Source organism: Lissotriton helveticus, chromosome 6 (genome assembly GCF_964261635.1).
Source record: "Lissotriton helveticus chromosome 6, aLisHel1.1, whole genome shotgun sequence".
NCBI classification, from domain to species: Eukaryota; Metazoa; Chordata; class Amphibia; order Caudata; family Salamandridae; genus Lissotriton; species Lissotriton helveticus.
This window is the reverse complement of record NC_136067.1, coordinates 1531500537-1531517415: the sequence shown is the minus strand read 5'-3', so window position 1 is coordinate 1531517415 and position 16879 is coordinate 1531500537. Positions and strand designations below refer to the sequence as shown.

General features: G+C 46.0%; 1 protein-coding gene across 3 annotated transcripts in view; it reads left to right on the top strand.

Moving 5' to 3' along the window:
* Positions 1 to 16879, top strand: part of CFAP36 (cilia and flagella associated protein 36) — a 343167-nt gene that overhangs the window by 103386 nt on the left and 222902 nt on the right. For all 3 annotated transcript variants that reach the window (XM_078649320.1, XM_078649319.1, XM_078649318.1), the window contains exon 4: positions 11709 to 11823. In XM_078649320.1, the coding sequence (XP_078505446.1) occupies positions 11709 to 11823 (115 nt within the window). The remainder of the gene's footprint in view (positions 1 to 11708; positions 11824 to 16879) is intronic.

The following is a 16879-nucleotide window of genomic DNA, read 5'->3' as shown; positions in this document are numbered from 1 at the left end:
CTTCCCCAGAGTCCAAATAATCTAGTTCCCAATAAATAAACAAAGTTCTTTGAGTAATCCCTGCAATAATTGTTTAGAAAAAAGACGTTCCTCACAGAAAATTGCATGTGGGACAATAACAGAATAAACAAAATTACAATTATTAAATAAAAGAGTTCAAGTTCCATAACCAACAAAAATGGATCAAAATGACACAAATATGAGGAAAGTCCTAATGCCAGGGATCAGGAGTTATTTAAAAAATGCCTTTAATGCTACGTACATCAAAACCAGTCTTTGAAAGTAAAAATGTATTTACAACAATTTGCTGGCTGTTTATCTCAGAAACAGACACTATTGGATAGCAGAACATCTGTTCCTCGGGGCTCCCACGCCATGTGGTGAAAAGCTCCTCTTCATCTGTATATTTCTTTATCTTTAGATAAAGCAAGTGTTGTGGATTTTTATTGCAAAGCAGACAGAACGTAAAGATTGTTGTGCTGAGAAACCCTTTGTGTGCGTTCTTTGATCATTCCCTTGATACTAAATAAAGATTTCACACCAACTACTAAACCATCTTCACTGCTGTCTTCCTGAGAGCTATGTGCACTTGCAGAGAAAATGTCACTAACTCAACATCAAATGATTTCTGATGTTTTGTTTATGTATATAATTTGTTTCCTGGATGTTTAATATCAGGACTGTGGCAAGCCTTTATTCTTTCGGTGTGTTGATCTTAGTTTTTCTTTAATGCGTATTTGACTTCCTGCTTCACTTTCAATGTTTTTTTTTTCTTTTCAAAAACCTTTATTGAGAAGAAACCAAGGCAGACACAGTACATCGTGCAAGAGTGCAGTGAAGTACACTAAATAAAAAGCAGGGCATGCGCTCCATGATACATTAATTTTGAAAAAATTATAAAATGTACTGAAAACAGTATAATTTATATTGCAAATAATTTATTTAAAAATAAATTACTTTCAATGTTCATTGTGGTGGGACAAGAGTGTCTGTCTCAGAAATGTGCTGCTCGCACCATCGAGTGGAATTCCTGCCTTTCCAAATTCAAGCTTTTGGTTCCTGTGCGAAAAATATATATCCCAATTTGGTTCTGTACATAATGTAGTGAACAGTTTATTTTTAGTGTGACAAAGAAATTTATCAGGAGTGAGGAACTTTGTTATGTTATAAAACTTGTAAAGCGCACTGTTGCCCTGGAAAGAAAACTGTGCTGTACTACAGAGATCAGAGGAAGCAAGAAAGATTTATTGAGAAGTGAAATACGTCTTTAACTGTTTCCTTAACTGGTGAAAATTGCATATACGGTAAATAAAAGGGGTAGCTCATTCCATTCCCTAGAAGCAAGATAGGAAAAGGCACATTCTCCACACCTGCTGCAGAGGATATAAATGATGGCCAGGAAACCAGCAGCAGGGGATCATAGCAGCTGTATAGGGTGGTAGGATTACTAAGAAACATTTAGGACCCATGCAATTGATAGATATGTGAACCAGACGGAGAGTTTAAAAGATGGATCTTTTACTGATCAGAAGCCAATGTAGTGTCTACAAAAAGAAAGAGACATCTGGGTTGAGTGAGGTAGGATCATGACCAGTCTAGCGGCTGAGTTCTTTACCCATCTACTTGTCCAAGGGATGGGATGCTTCAGAAAGCTACGTGTGTAAAAAACACAAAAGGATGCACTCGTCCCTTTTGGTGCCATGCAGTGAGGTAACAAATCATGGCATTATTTTCATTATATCAGTGGTTTAATAATATCCTCTCTGATTATGCCAGAGAACACAGTATATGAGCTTTTTGAATTGCTCCAGTATTAGAACTTTCAAAGATTCACATGCTTAAATAATTTCCCATGGTCGAGATGGAAGTCCCCAATACATTAAAATAGTAATATAATGTTAACAAAATCTAGAAAAAAGCCCCTAGGCCCCTTTAGTTTTGTAGCATATCACTCCTGCTTGTCTTGTATGACACCCAAAGCCTGATTCGGTCATCTCGTAGGTTGCGCAGAGGAAGTCAAAGATCCCATCGGCTCCAATAACTGTGCCTCCGGATAAAGAAGGCAGACACCTTTTTAGAAATGGGGGTCTCTAGTTGGCAATGGCTTGCACCTTTGTTCAAGTAGGGACACTTCTTCCTAGTCAGGATAAGGAAGTTACACTCCTAAAATAATCCCTGCTCATCCCCTTGGTAGCTTGGCACGAGCAGTCAAGCTTATGTCACAGGCAGTGTGTAATGCATTTGCTCACAACTAACAGTAATACAGTGAAAACACTACAAAAGGACACCTCACCAGGTTAGAAAAACATCCAGTATTTTTATATATCCAAAACAAGACCAAAACAATAAATATTCAACATAGAGTTCTTGAAAATATACACTTTGCAAGAATACTTCAAAATTGCAGAAATATATCAAACACACAGTTCTTCCGAGTCGGTAGCTCCGTCCTGGGGTACCGCGATGCTGAAAACAACAGACTCCAACAGGTCCGTCTGACCGTGTTGGTTGGGGGTGTCGGCAGACCCGTAAACAGTACCTTTTTCGTTGGGGCCGACAGGTTGATGTGAGCCGGTTGTTACAACCATCGCGGTTGCGATGTGCAATGAAGGGGTGCCGTTTGTGGTGCCCTCAAGGTGCAGTGTAAGCAGCGGCTCGGTGGCGGTCGTCCAGCGGCATTGGTGAGAACAGGGATACAATGCGGAGTGAGGCGGTGCTCACTGCTGTGCTGGCAGGCCACGGTGCAAGCGACAGAACCGGTCAGCTGGCACCTGTCAGCCCAGACTGCGGCGTGGGATGAGGTGATGCGTTTTGAAACCTGCGAGCGGTCCCCCAGCCACAATGTGGTCACGAGTGTCAAAGTCAGCAGGCAGCGACGGCATTGGTGAGACCAGGGCGAAAAAGTGAAGCTAGGCGTTACGGAGTGCGGTGCCCACAGGTCACGTTGCAAACATCAGCTCGGTGGCGGCGGTCGACGGTGAGACCAGGGATGCAGTGCGAGATGCAGTGGTGCCTTCTGCGGTGCCTTCAGGACACAGAGCCAGCGACAGAGTCGGTTGCCTCTCCCTTCTCTGTGGCAACTGAAACACCGGTTCCAGAAGCGGTAACCAGAGGTTGGTGAAGTCTTTGCAGTCCCCTGAGACTTCAGAACAGGAGACAAGCTTTACTTCAAGCCCTTGGAGATACTCGGCACAAGTAAAGAAAGTTCAGTCCAGTCCTTTCACTGCCCAATGCAGAATGTAAATGTAAATGTACGTATACTTGTAAAGCGCACTGTTACCCCATCTCGGGGCGTCCTGGCGCTGTATACCGCTGGGGAACCCGTCCTGGCTTTCCCTGTGAGATGGTCCATCCTGGGCACTCCCAAGGTGAAGCCAGGCATCCCCAGCGCTGATAGGGCCGTTGTGGAGATTAAGCAAGCTATTTCTCAGAGTTGCAGGGTGGGACCCATGGTTAGCGTAGGCACCTAGGCGAGAATTATCGAGTCCGCGGACATTGACCCAAGACCCTGCTGCTTCGGGAATTGAACCCTGGTCCCGGGCTGCCGCTTCTAACCAGTGAGCCACACTTCTCCACAGAAGCAGGACACACATCAACCCCTCCCACCCCCCGTGCCTGTCCAAGAGAATGCACATCCCCAGCCCCTGTCACTCCAAAGCCAGACAGTCAATTCACAAACCCAGCAGAGGAAAACCAGTATGACTAAACAAGAAAATACTACCTTTTATTTATTTATTTATTTATTTATTTAAGGATTTGTAATGCGCATGGCTCCCTCAGCGACGAGGCGTCCCAGCGCAACCAGAAACCAGAGACAAGAGCATGAGAGACCAACCTAGTGATTAAACATCAGACATAGGGAAAAGCCAGGTCTTTATGGTCTTCCGGAACGCCAGAAGGTTTGGAATAACTCTAATATGAGCCGGGAGCGAGTTCCAAAGTTTTGCCGCCAAAAAGCGAAAAGAGCATCCCCCGGCCCTCGCTCTCCAGACTCGAGGTGCACAAACACGCGCAAGGTTGGCAGATCTCAGCGAACGCCCAGGCACATAGGGCATCAACAAACGAGATAGCCCTACTGGGGCCTGGTGCGTCAAAATCTTGTGTGAAATGCACAACACCTTAAACAGAATGCGCTGTTTGACAGGCAGCCAGTGAAGTCTGGGGAGCACATGCGCCACCGAGCATGATCTAGGTAGTGCCACCAAAAGCCGCACCGCCGCATTCTGAACCCTCTGCAGGCACTTAATGCTGGCTTTATTAGCGCACAGGTATAAAGAATTACCATAGTCTAACCTGGAAAGAATGGACGCCTGAACAATAGTTTGGCGAACTTTGGGAGGGAAAAAACCGAGCAGGGTTCTCAAGCCTCGCAAGAGCCCAAAGCAGACGGCAGCCACCGCTTTAGTTTGTTTCTCAAACGTCAGTCCGTTATCAAACCACGTGCTCAAGTTCTTCACAGCCTCCTTAGGTAACGGGGCGGGTTTGAGGTGGACCATAGCTCCCGATCCTTGCCGAACATCAGAATCTCAGATTTGCTGGCATTTAACTGTACACAGTTTGCCGCCATCCAGTCGGAGATGTCCAGAAGATCCTCCTTGAACAGTTTTTTGAGAAAGCAATTACCAATTGGGTGTCATCTGCATATGACAACCCCCTGCCTTTTGCAACCTTCGCCAGGGGTCTCAAATAAAGATTGAACGAAAGTGGGCTTAAGACGGAGCCCTGTGGTACCCCCAGGGCAAACTCCTGGGAATGAAAAGGTGGTACTGCATCCTGGAAGGACCGTTCCTCTAAGAAAGACCGGATCCAATCTAAAGCCTCATCCCTAATCCCAACTTCCAGGAGGCGTTCAAGAAGAATCTCATAGGACACCGTATCAAAAGCGGCACTTAGGTCCAACAGGACCAAGGCCGCCGAGTCTCCCACGTCCAACCTACTCCGGATGGATTCCGACACTGCCAACAGCGCCGATTTGGTGCTATGCCGTGGTCGAAGGCCGTGCTGTGAAGGATCAAAAATGTCCAGCTGCTCAAAAAAGGCAGCTGGGAAATAGGGCGATAATTACCAGGTTCTTCCAAATCAAGAGAGGGTTTTTTTTATCAAAGGGATGACTTTGGCGTACTTCCACACCCTAGGTACAGAAGCTGAGTTCAGAGACAAATTGGCCAATTCTAAACACACAGGGGAAATCAATGAGTGGAACTGGCAAAAGTGGGCAGGTGACATAGGGTCAGCTGGGGAACCTGATTTGATTTTATGTCACAGGGCCTCGAATTCCGGGGGCTTCAGAAAACACTACAAATGGACACCACACCAGTTTAGAAAAAGAAATCTAAACCAAACACGACCAAATCGACAAACATCCAGCATACACAACTCAAAGGATGACTTTTAAAAAGTTTTAGGAATTCTGTCCATAGGAAACTATGCAGTGATTTTACACAGAGTAACTTCAAATGCATCAAAATTCACAAGGCAAAACAGCCGCAGAGGAGGAAAGCTTCAGGAAACACAGTGATGCGTCAGTTCCCGAGTCCGCCGGGAGGCGATACGTCAGTTCTGCTGCATGCAGGAGAAGTGTTGCATCTAATCCGGACTGTAGGGTGAAGCAAGGTGTTGATTCCAAGGTGGTTCTGGTCTGCAGGTGATGCATCGGAAAAACTTGCAGCACAGGTGCGATGCGTGGAAATCCGGACGCACTAAAAGTTAATGCTGTGGCAGTAAACAGGCGCTACGTCGATTTCTTCAGCCACAGACCCACGATGCGTTGATTCTTTCAGCCGCACAGCAGGGCCTGCATCGGAGTCAGTGCGGTGGTCTCATACTTCGGAGACTGGTACGCTGATCTCGGGCTGTGGCGGTTTGTAGGGCCGCGGGCAGGTGCTGCACCAATTTCTTCAAGTGCACGGTGGCAGAGTGTAGAAATTCTTCCCACACAGCAGTGCTGCATCGCAAAAATAGGCACTGGAAGGGTGATGCTTTGATTTTCAGTTTTCTTGTAGGTTTTTGAAGCAGGAACAGCCTCCAAGGGTCCAGAACTGGAATTGGCACCACAAGGCAGGTCAGAACTCCCAGCAGTGGAGTTCAAGGATGCTGCAGGTGATGTCTTTGTGGCCTTGAGACTTTTTTAACAGGAGGCAAGCTCTACTTCAAGCCCTTTGAGAATCCTATTAAGCTGGATACCGTAAAGTAAAAGTCCAGTCCTTTCCACTGCTTACAGACAGAAGCAGCAACTGCAGGCCAATCCAGCAACGCAACACACAGCAGAGGAGCAGCACTCCTCCTGACAGCTCTCCAGGTCTTCTTCTTGGCAGGGACCTCTTAGTCCAGAAGTATTCTAAAAGTCTGGGGTTTTAGGTCTATTACGTATACCCCTTTTGGTCTTTAAAGTTGTCAAACTTCAAAGAAAGTCTTTGTTGTTCACTAGTTCTTGTTTTGCCCAACCTTGGCTCCAGACACACTCCAGGGGGTGAAGACAGCATTGTGAGAGGACAGGCAGCCCTATTCGGATGTTGGTGACAACTCCTCCCACCACTCTAGCCTAGGAAGACCCATCAGCCTGGTGATGGCTCATCAGGATATGTAAAACACGCCTCAGCTCCTTTGTTTGACTGTCTAGGGTGAATGTCAGTTTAAACCAGACCTGGATTCCACAGGCAGGCAGAGACATAGGATGGTTAAACCAGAAAATACCCACTTTCTAAAAGCGGCATTTTTAAATACACAATCTAAAAACCACCTTCACTAAAAGATGTATTTTTAAATTCTGAGCTCAGGGAGTCCAAACTCCAAATCTCTATCTCTTCCCAATTGAAAGTTACACTTGTAAAATGTTACAAGGCAGCTTCAATGGTAACCCATGGGGGAGAAAGGCCTTGCAATAGTGAACGAAATTGGCAGTATTTTACTATCAGGACATGTTAAACACACCAGCACATGCCCTACCTTTAACATACACCGCACCCTGCTCATGGGTGTACCTTAGGCCTACCTTGGCGTGCCTTCCATGTATAACAAGCATTGGCATAGCCAATAGGTCTCGCCTTTGGGACCTTATAAGTGTTTAGCCATGCAACAGTTAATGTTGTTGCACCAAGGATATTGTGCTGCATAACTAAACACTTATAATGCCCCAAAAGCGAGACCTTTTGTCTATGCCAATGCTTATTTTTTTTAAGGCACAGGAGATTAAGTGAATTGCCCAGAACCACTGGCTGTTTTGCCTATCGAAGACTCAAACCTCGTTCCTCCAGTTCCAAGGTCGACAGCTCTGCCAATAGTGCCACATCACCTGCTGTGATCAGTGCTTCACAGGTGCACTGTCTCTGCACTAACAGGCAAGGATTTCAAAGTCAGGTTATTGCATTCAAGTCTGGTACACCATGACCACCTTATGTCTGCCTGTGGTCTACATAAAAAGCCTCACGTGTGACTCAGTGTGTGCTAGAGCAACTCACATCTTCCCTGTCGTACACTAAATATTTCAGGTGTTATAACTCGCCAAACTACAATTTACAACAAAAAACAGGTTATTCATTATATAGGCGAAACCAAATTCATTTAATAGTGCTTGTTGTAGGTGTCTTACCTAGGCAATCTATACCCATCACACATTACAATCTTTAGCTCAGATGCACTGTATACTGAAATGGATATTTTACTTTGCTTTTTCACTGCAAGTTTACTCATGACTCAAAATGGAAACCAAATCAATTGTCTTTGAAAATACTCGTTATCTTCTTACTTTTTGAAAACACGCCACTAGTCAAATCTGGATTAACCACTAGATGGCAGGAGTGTGTAAAGCAAATTAATCCATACACCATTGATGCTATAAAAGGGAGAGATTCGTCGCCTTTCTCTAAATAGCACAAACCTAATACTGTCCGCGTGCAGCGTGCCAATGCCTTCAATGTGAATCCCAGAACTGCTTAAATGTATAGCAAAAATTAAGAAAACGGCCAAAAATAAAGCTATGCCTTATGAGGCACCCTATAGTACTGAATTCTTCGGATGCTCAAACTAACGTCACAGTTTGCATATTTGGTTGTGCACGGACAGGTAGGGAAACAACGTAAAGAAAGTAATGGCACGCCCTAAGCACCTAATCAGTATGCCCCATTTTATAAAAAATATACATCACAAATTGCTAATTTAACCCAAGCTAAGTTTGAAGCATATCCCTTATTACAGATGGCAACATTTTCAGGAGAAAGACCGAATTAAAATCAGGGTTGTGCGAAATTCCTCTATGCCAGCATAATCTTGATTTACACTTGTTCCTCAGAATTCCCAAAGTCACGCTATTACGCCAGTTTTAGCATGGGGACAACAAGAAAAACAAGCATTTCAAACCAGTTCACGGATGCTACTGGAAATTCCACGAGGAAACTGTGATTGAATACACAGGGATTTAAGCCTGTCGCCTCCCATGTAGACCAGTGGAAGCAGCGAGAGAGGGAAATGTAAATAAGCGCGGCCATGCTAATTAGAGACAGATGGCCCCTACGCGCCGCTCCTCGCTCCCGCAAGGTGGATGTCTGCACAAGCACGAGTGCTTGAAAAGAGCTGACCGATTTCTAAAGGTCATCTCCTAGGGCAGCCCTGCGCGCTGTCTAGGCTCGACCTAAAAAGGGAAGGTTTGGGCCTAGCAAGTGGGTGCACTTGCCTGGTCGACATGGCAGTTTAAAACTGCACTCAGACACTGTAATGTCTGGCCTGAGACAAGTCTAAAGGGTTGCTCATGTGGGTGTCACAATCCGTGCTGCAGGCCCACTAGTAGCATTTGATTTACAGACCGAGGGCACGAATAGTGCACTTTACTAGGAACTTACCAGTACTCAAATATGCCAATCTTGGATAACCAATCAAAATTTACGCAGGGACCACTTGCACTTTAGCACTGATCAGCAGTGGTAAAGTGCCCAGAGTACATAAACCAGAAAAAAATGAAGTCCAGCACACAGTCAAAAATACAGGAGGCAAAAACATGGGGGAAACCACGCCACGGATGCCAGGTCTAAAATTTTTACTCGAACCACTGTCAGCTGAGCTTGCTGCATTTCCTTAAAGAACTCACCCTAATAGTGAAAGCTTTTACTTTCATTACTCATTTTTATAATATTTAATAGGTTCTGTATTTGAATGCATCCTGTGGTACTGTAAAGTAGCAGCCAAGAGGGTTTATTGTTCAGGGATTTGGGCCTATTGGTTGAGAACCTGTTGTCCTTGACCACCTTGGATAGTGGGGGGAACGCAGTACTTGTACTACTGGATCTGTCGGCGGCCTTTGATACCGTGCCCCATGACCAACTCCTGGAAAGACTCCAGGAGTGTGGGATTGGTGGCACGGTTTTCAAATGGTACACTTCCTTCTTAAGTGGCCGCCAGCAAACTGTATGGTCCCCTCCGTTTTCAGCCCGTATCACCCCTATGGAAGTGGGTGTTCCCCAAGGCTCGGTGCTTAGCCCAGCCTTGTTTAATATGTATATGACCCCACTTGCACTTTTAGCAGAGCAATATGGCGCTACAATTGTGTCTCACGCCGACGACACGCAACTTCTGTTTACTAGTGAGAAGGGCAGCGTGTTTCAAGGTAGTGAGATAAACATCTCTTTAACGGAGGTCTTCTCCTGGCTTCAGGAGAGTCAACTAAAGTGTAATCCCGAAAAGTCGGAGATTCTTTTTTTTGGATCCGACAGGAGTATAGAGTGGTGACTCTGGTGGCCACAGGACATGCCTTCCCCCAAGTGTTCAGCCACTTCTGTAAAAAATCTTGGAGTAATGAAGGATTCGGACATGTCCATGAAGACCCAAATTCAGACTGTGGCCGGCACCTGCCTTGGGCTCTTAAAAATGTTGAGAAATGTTTTCCCCCTGCTGCCGATCTTCCTCAGAAAGACGGTTGTTCAGGCCCTTATTTCATCTAGGCTGGACTAAGCCTATGTTCTTTATTTGGGCCTGCCAGAATACCTTCTAAGCCGCCTCCAGGTGATCCAAAATTCGGCGGCCTGAGCTATTCTTATGACCGCACCCAGGGATCATATGACTCCCCACCTAAAATCGCTCCATTGGCTTTCGGTGCGTAAGAGGGACCAGTTTAAGGCCCTCATCTTGGCCTTCAAGGCCTTTCACAACTCTGGGGCCCTTTACCTCAGGAAAAGGATAGGGCATTATGCCCCAAAACGGACTTTGAGGTCTTCGATGCAGTACTTGATGTACATTTCTAGGTTTGCCCGTTCTCGTAGGGGTGGCCGCTCTTTTCAAGTGTTAGCGCCCCGCCTATGGAATGATCTCCCCATTGCCCTTAGACAGACAACTGACCTAGGCGAGTTCAGGAGGAAGCTAAAGACCTGGCTATTTTGATATGTAACATAAATCTGGGAGTTGTGTGTCCTTTTTTCTGCCTGTTTTCAGTGGTTATTAGCGCCGGGACACTCTATGGAGTAGCCGCGCGCTCTATAAATACCCAATTACAATTGACCCCAAACAATATGTTGCGAACATTGGTTCATAGGAATTCCCCACTGTTATAAAGTTCCTACAAATTTATTAGGACTGTGTATTCGATCAACAAAACATCATATTATAGGGACAGAGTCTCTTGTTGGTTTGGCTAGCTCACAGCACCACATCTAAACTCCTAAACCTCCAGATTACAGATGGTGTTTGTAACCTCAAACATGACCACTCTTATTCCCAAGGAATTCTTGGAAGCAGTTCTGACCCTTTCGTTTGTGACTTTTGCATGCCCAAGTTTCACAATAAGAAGACGGTAATACATTTTCAAGTATTAATTCAAAAGATCCAATCCTTGTAAATAAAATACGAACTGCGATTATTAGACAGATGAGACACATCATTGTTAAAAGCATTGCTAGAATGTTGAAAAACACAAACAATTCAACCATATTAATTGTTCGCAATGTTACTCCTATCTATCACTAATATCCCTACACTAGCAAGAGTGTTGTGGAAGTACCCTTCCTCCTGACCCTGTTGGAATGGTCTAACCCCATACCTTGATGTATTGTCTCAGGAAGCCAGCATTAGTGCATTAACTAATGCACTCTGTCTCAGTGTGCAAGCTTACACACATCTACCTGCACAGCTCTCTTCCTTCTTAGGATGAATTTCACAGCCTGAGGAGCTGCATCTCAGTCACAGCTCCCAGTAGCTTCCATGATAACTCCGGTGTGAAGTGCCTCTCACTGAATTCAAAACAGATGCTGTTTAAATAATAAAACGCCGGCCTTATCTCATTCTGCCAGAGATGCAGGGAAACATCTTTTACTTAATCTGGGTAAAAACAGTAATCTCCTACGAACATAAAATAAAATGAGGACATCGCTATCTAATATGTGTTTTCCTGGAACTAACAGTGCAAGCTACAGAACAACAATTTCTACCAAAAATAAATGCGTATTTGGCATTTTCTTGTGTTAGTGAAAATCAAGTTCAAGCCACAATCTTAAAAATATGCTAAGTTAGAAGGTAAAACTAAAAGCGAGTCTAAATGTAATCCCTACAACAACACCCTTGTATATGTGCCCGAAAACGTTTATGAATTATTACAGTGTACCATCCTGTTTTTTGCTTGACCCATACCATCGACCCAGACAAGTAGTTAAAATCCCATACTTTCATATTTCTGTTTTCTATATTTGTTTACACATCCATCACATTTAACATCATGCTATCCTTTGCAGAATATCCTACAACCAGTGTTGGCAGTGGAAGATTTCAAATTATTCAAATCTGTGATGGTTCAGAAGAATATTGAACTTCAGTTACAAGCGATCCAAATAATACAGGAAAGAAATGGTAAGATAAAGTGTTTCTCTTTAGATATGCCATACAACAGAATTCAAAACCATTTCTATAATACACACTGTAAACTAGAGAGGTTCAGACTGTAACAAAGAAGTAGTAGGAAGGACAGCTTTAATGCAATTAGATCACTAGCTCCCTTACCTTAGTTATGGCTTTCTCGAAAGTAGATATTTTGAATTATGCTACTGTTTGGACTCTAAAAATACAGCTTACCTTCAATATCCATATTAAGAAATGTATTTCATGTTGGTAAACCTATTTATGACATCCAACTAAAATGTCATCAGCACCATAAAACAGTTAGGTAAAGTTTGCCACTTCTCTATTAAAAAACAAGTTAACACCGTCAAGTGAATAAATGTACTGGTTACTACATAATACAAAAAACGAACGCAGTCAAGTGACAAATGTCCTGCTTGTGCTTCAATCTCGGATTCCGTTTTTTCATTAAGGAAAACAAACTCACACATTTTTTCTGCAGTTTTGTGAAAATGGCAATGAAAGAAATACAAATGGGTATGTTTAAAATCCTCTTATGAAGTGCCCAAAGGATTTCTTCTCAATTGCCATTTCTATTAAGATATCTTTTTTACAAAATAATATTCATTTTAATGAGTATGGGCTAGATGTAGGTAAATAGGATTTACCGATTCTAAAATACCGAATTTTACCGATTCGGTATTTTAGAATGGGTAAATCCTATGTAGGTAATTATTCGGTAAAAATTACCGAATTGTTAAGATTCGTTATTTACTGAACCAGTATTTACCAATTCTGTAATTGCCATTCATTCCTATGGGCCTGGAGGCCCATAGGAATGAATGTCAATTACCGAATCGGTAAATACCGATTCGGTAAAATAGGGAAAGGGTCAAGGGTGGCAGGGTGGCACTTTGACACCCTGTTGCACCCCTGAATAGTGCTTGTGTGCACATGTGGCCCACATACATGCCCTAAGGGCATGTATGTCTGTCACATGGCACAGTTGAAAATGCACAAATTTGCATTTTCAAAGGTATTCGTTATTTACCACCAACTAATAGTTGGTGGTAAATAACAAATCCTTAAAGCACAGAAGCACTCTTTAAAGTGCTTCCTACATGTCATTTACCGATTTGGTAAATACTGAATCGGTAAATACCGATTTGTTATTTACTGAGTCCTCCCCTACATGCCAAATGGCTCAATACCGGTCGGTAAACCTGAAATTTACGGCATTTCGGGTTTACTGACCGGTAATGGGCCACCTACATCTGGCCTTAGTTTCTTAAACATTACAGAGGTATTGTTATGCCACTGTAGTTTAGATTGACCCTCACTTATAGAAAATTAAATTTTTGTTCACTTAAATAATTTCCCTTCCCCTTGTGAATTTGTGCTAACTTGGGCACAAACAGCATTCAAAATGTAAACCTTGAGCGTACCAAAGTTGGGGCAAATGTTCTGAAGGGGTGGCCAGTAGGGTGGGGACTAGAATGATGTTTGACATAGGTTTTCCCATAACAAACTTCGACCACACAGAAGAACAAAACTGCTGAACAAAAGTCCTCAAACTTTTATTAGCAAGACAGCCTTGCTGCCATTTATTTCCCTTCTTTGGCAAGTTTTTGTCTATCTGGTTCAGAGATGTATGTCAAAGAGGTGAGTGTTTAATGCATATCCACCACCATGGTATATGTTAATAAATGGACATGTCCCTGGATAAAGAATGGATAAGCCTTTGCGAACAACGAAAAGTAAAAGGAGCATGCATAAAAACGCACATAGGGAGTAGTGACTCTCACCAATTTCCTCACTATGGGCCTGATTAGGATAGCGGGCTGACGCACCCTAACGGAGTAGGGTACCGCCCGACATATTGTAGGGGGTCCCACAGGTCAAATTACAATGTGACCCCACCCTGGCGGTCGCATTGTGCAGGTTTTCCATTGCGGTGGGTGTTGCTGGCTGCAGCACCTGCCACAATGGAAAAAAGGCACGTGTAACACATCCCTGTACCATGTGACAGGCGCCATTCGGAGCCTGTCACTAGGTGCAGGGATCTCCTGGGCCCACCAAAAGAAAAGTGCCCAGTGTGAAGGGGAGCCCGCTGTGGGCCCCCAAAGTCCATCCCCGCCAGCCTTTCCATGGCGGGTGAACCACCATGTTAAGGCTGGCGGGGAGGGACCTTCCTAATCCCTACCGCGGTTCCTGACAGGCACGCCACCATTGTAGGGATTGGATGGCCCACTGGCGTGCTCATGTAGCTTGTCAAATTTGTGGAAGTCAGGCTTTCTGCACACCGCCAATATCTGGCGAGCGGAAAATCTGCTGAGGATGGCGGGGCGACCCTAAGGGCCAATGAGGGTTGGCTTTGCTTCTGTCAGATTTCAGTCTTGTCCAATAGTGAGGTGGGATGGAAAGCCAAAACAAAAAAATCTTCACTCCCTTTGTCTCCCAAAATGCTCAGTGAGGGTACTTTGTGCCACCTCCATCTTGCCCTTGATGACACAGTATTTGTATTTAGTAAATACCACACTTTCTGGCAAGTGATGGCAGGTTGTTTGCTTTCTCCCACCATGCACACTGCTGCCTTGTCCAAGCATTTCTTCCATTAAGGAGGGAGAACTCATTTTGAGTTAGTAGCTTAACTACAGAATCTTATTCATTTTTATGTTTGAAGTTGCAGCCTGTTACACCACTTCTATGTTACCACACCTTTTAATTACATTTTGTTGGGGAATTCATTGTTTGAACCATTCTGTATGTTCATGTGCTGTGCAAATCCTACCAGCCAGGGTTAGAATGTGAAATTGCAAGTTGCTTTTCCTTACACCTGTCATCAGGCTCATCCCTGCATTATCCTGCAGCCCAAAGTGCATTTAGACAAACATCATTGTATATTACGCTTTATCATTTATTTATTTTTTATAGAGTTTTATATAGCGCGAACTTGACCCAAGGGTACCGGGTATCAGAGCGCATTACAACGCACCAGTTGCATTACATAAGGACACATTCATTTTTGTTAGTGTTGGACTTGGCCCGCAGGGCAGGTTCACCCCTAAACTTTTTGCTTTATGTGTGACCCTGGGTCAGTGATTTTTGGGTCTCTGCGCACTTTCCCCTGGGTCCCAGAGTGAAAGTGCGTGCGTGTAGCATGGCTGGCCTGCCCTCCCATAGGAATGCATGGGGAATGTGTGTGTCCCTGGTAGTTCCTGATGCGTGAGGAGTGCAGGCTCGAGTTTAGTATGTGTAAACTCGTGAGAGTGAATGCTGCGAGATGGTGTCTGCGGCATGTATGTGTCTAGAAGGGAAGTGCTACTTCTGGACATTGAGATATGTGTGCAGTGAGGGTGCTGGAGCGTGATTGGCTGGAGCTGGCTGGCATGCCAGGCTCCAGGAAGTCTGGATGGGTCTGCCCGGTGGTGAGTGGGAGATTAGCATGAGTGATGTGTGCGAGGAGTGTACCTGTGTCCTGGATGGGCTGGGTTTTCCCCACACAATGCTGGCTCCGCCCCCCTGTGGTGTGTCTAATGACCCAAGCCCTGCCAGTGAATAGAGAGGGTGGTTGAGGTAAACAGAGTACTCAAGAACCAGCTGCGACTGGTTCCGCCCCCACCCTGCACCTTCAGACAAAGGAATGTACTGTATAAAAATGGGGCTGTGTCCCCACAGAGGTTGTTCTTTCCTGATCCTACTTGAGGGGGCTGCTGCTGCTGGGGCCAGGAGGAACCGCCACTTGGACTGCCTCCCTGCCTGGAGGGCCAGTGAGCTGGCCCCTGGCCCAGCCTTGCTCCCCCCTGCCTGCCTAGGCAGCTTTGGTGCTGGTCCCTGGGCTTTTGGGTCCCCCAGCGCCTGGAAGCGCTTGCATTTTCCTCCTAGCGCTTGGGAGCGCTTGATTTCGGCCCCCGGCGCTTGATAGCGCTTTATTTGCTTTAAAAAGCCTAGGAGCGCCGTTTCCTTGCTCATAGCGCTTGGAGCGCTTTATTTTGCTTTTAGCGCTGTGAGCGCTTAATTTCTTTCCTGTAGCGCCTGGAAGCGCTGTGCCCGTATTTGGCGCTTGGGAGCGCTCTGTGTGCTTCAGCCGGTGCCCACCCGGCATTGCCCCGCACCTTGCGGTATTTTTCTTGGTCAGGATCGCCGCCGCCGCCCGGCCGGAAGTCAGGCAGGCCGGGGGCGGGACGAGCGAGACACCAGGAAGTTGATATAGTTCCCCGGGCCGCGCTCGGATTGGCTGCCGGCCCGGGACCTGCCTGAAGAGAGAAGCCGGAAGCAGCCACATCGTCCTGCCCGGGGCTCCCAAGTGTAGGGAGAGCCACGGACCTTCCGCCAGCCCAGGAGAGAGAGAGGAGAAGCCTGCTGTCCAGCCGCGGGGCCCCCGTGGTGTGGGGAGAGCCCCGCAGCTGCCGATTGAGTGAAGGAGCCTGGAGACCCGGGAGCGCCTGCCAGAGACCGGTGAGTGGGGCTCTGAGTGAGGCGGTTGGGGGGTGTGTCGGGCACGCTTTCGGTGCCGCCCCCGTGACCTGGGCCCCCTTCTCCCCTCCTGCTGGAGAGTTGCCTTCCCCCGGGGGCATTGGTGATTGGGAACCCCAAGGTTCCAGGTGGCATTTCCTTAGTTTTCGAGCCTAGGAGAGGCTCGTGTGGGCACTACTTAGTTCTCTGAGTCCCCAGGAGGGGGACTCCAACTACGCCCCCATTTTGTGTTCGGAGCCCTGAAAAAGGCTCAGGGGGCATAGTATTTGTCTAGAGCCACGAGGGCTCTGGGGCCATTTCCTTGCTTCGAGTCCCCAGGAGGGGGGCTCCAACGTAGGGGCAGTCATTTGTTTTTGAGCCCAGAGAGGCTCTTGCCCCCCACAGTCGTTTTAAGAGCCCAGAGAGGCTCTGAGAGGGCCACTCGTTTTGTGAGCCCAGAGAGGCTCCGCCGTTCCACAGTGGTGGTTCTTGAGCCAGAGAGGCTCCAACGTTGCCCTAACTTTCCCTGCACCAGTTGCCCAGCACTTTGTGGGCAACTGCTACGTTTAGGCCCTGACATTGGGACACAGGGACAGTCACAGGTGGTGACTTC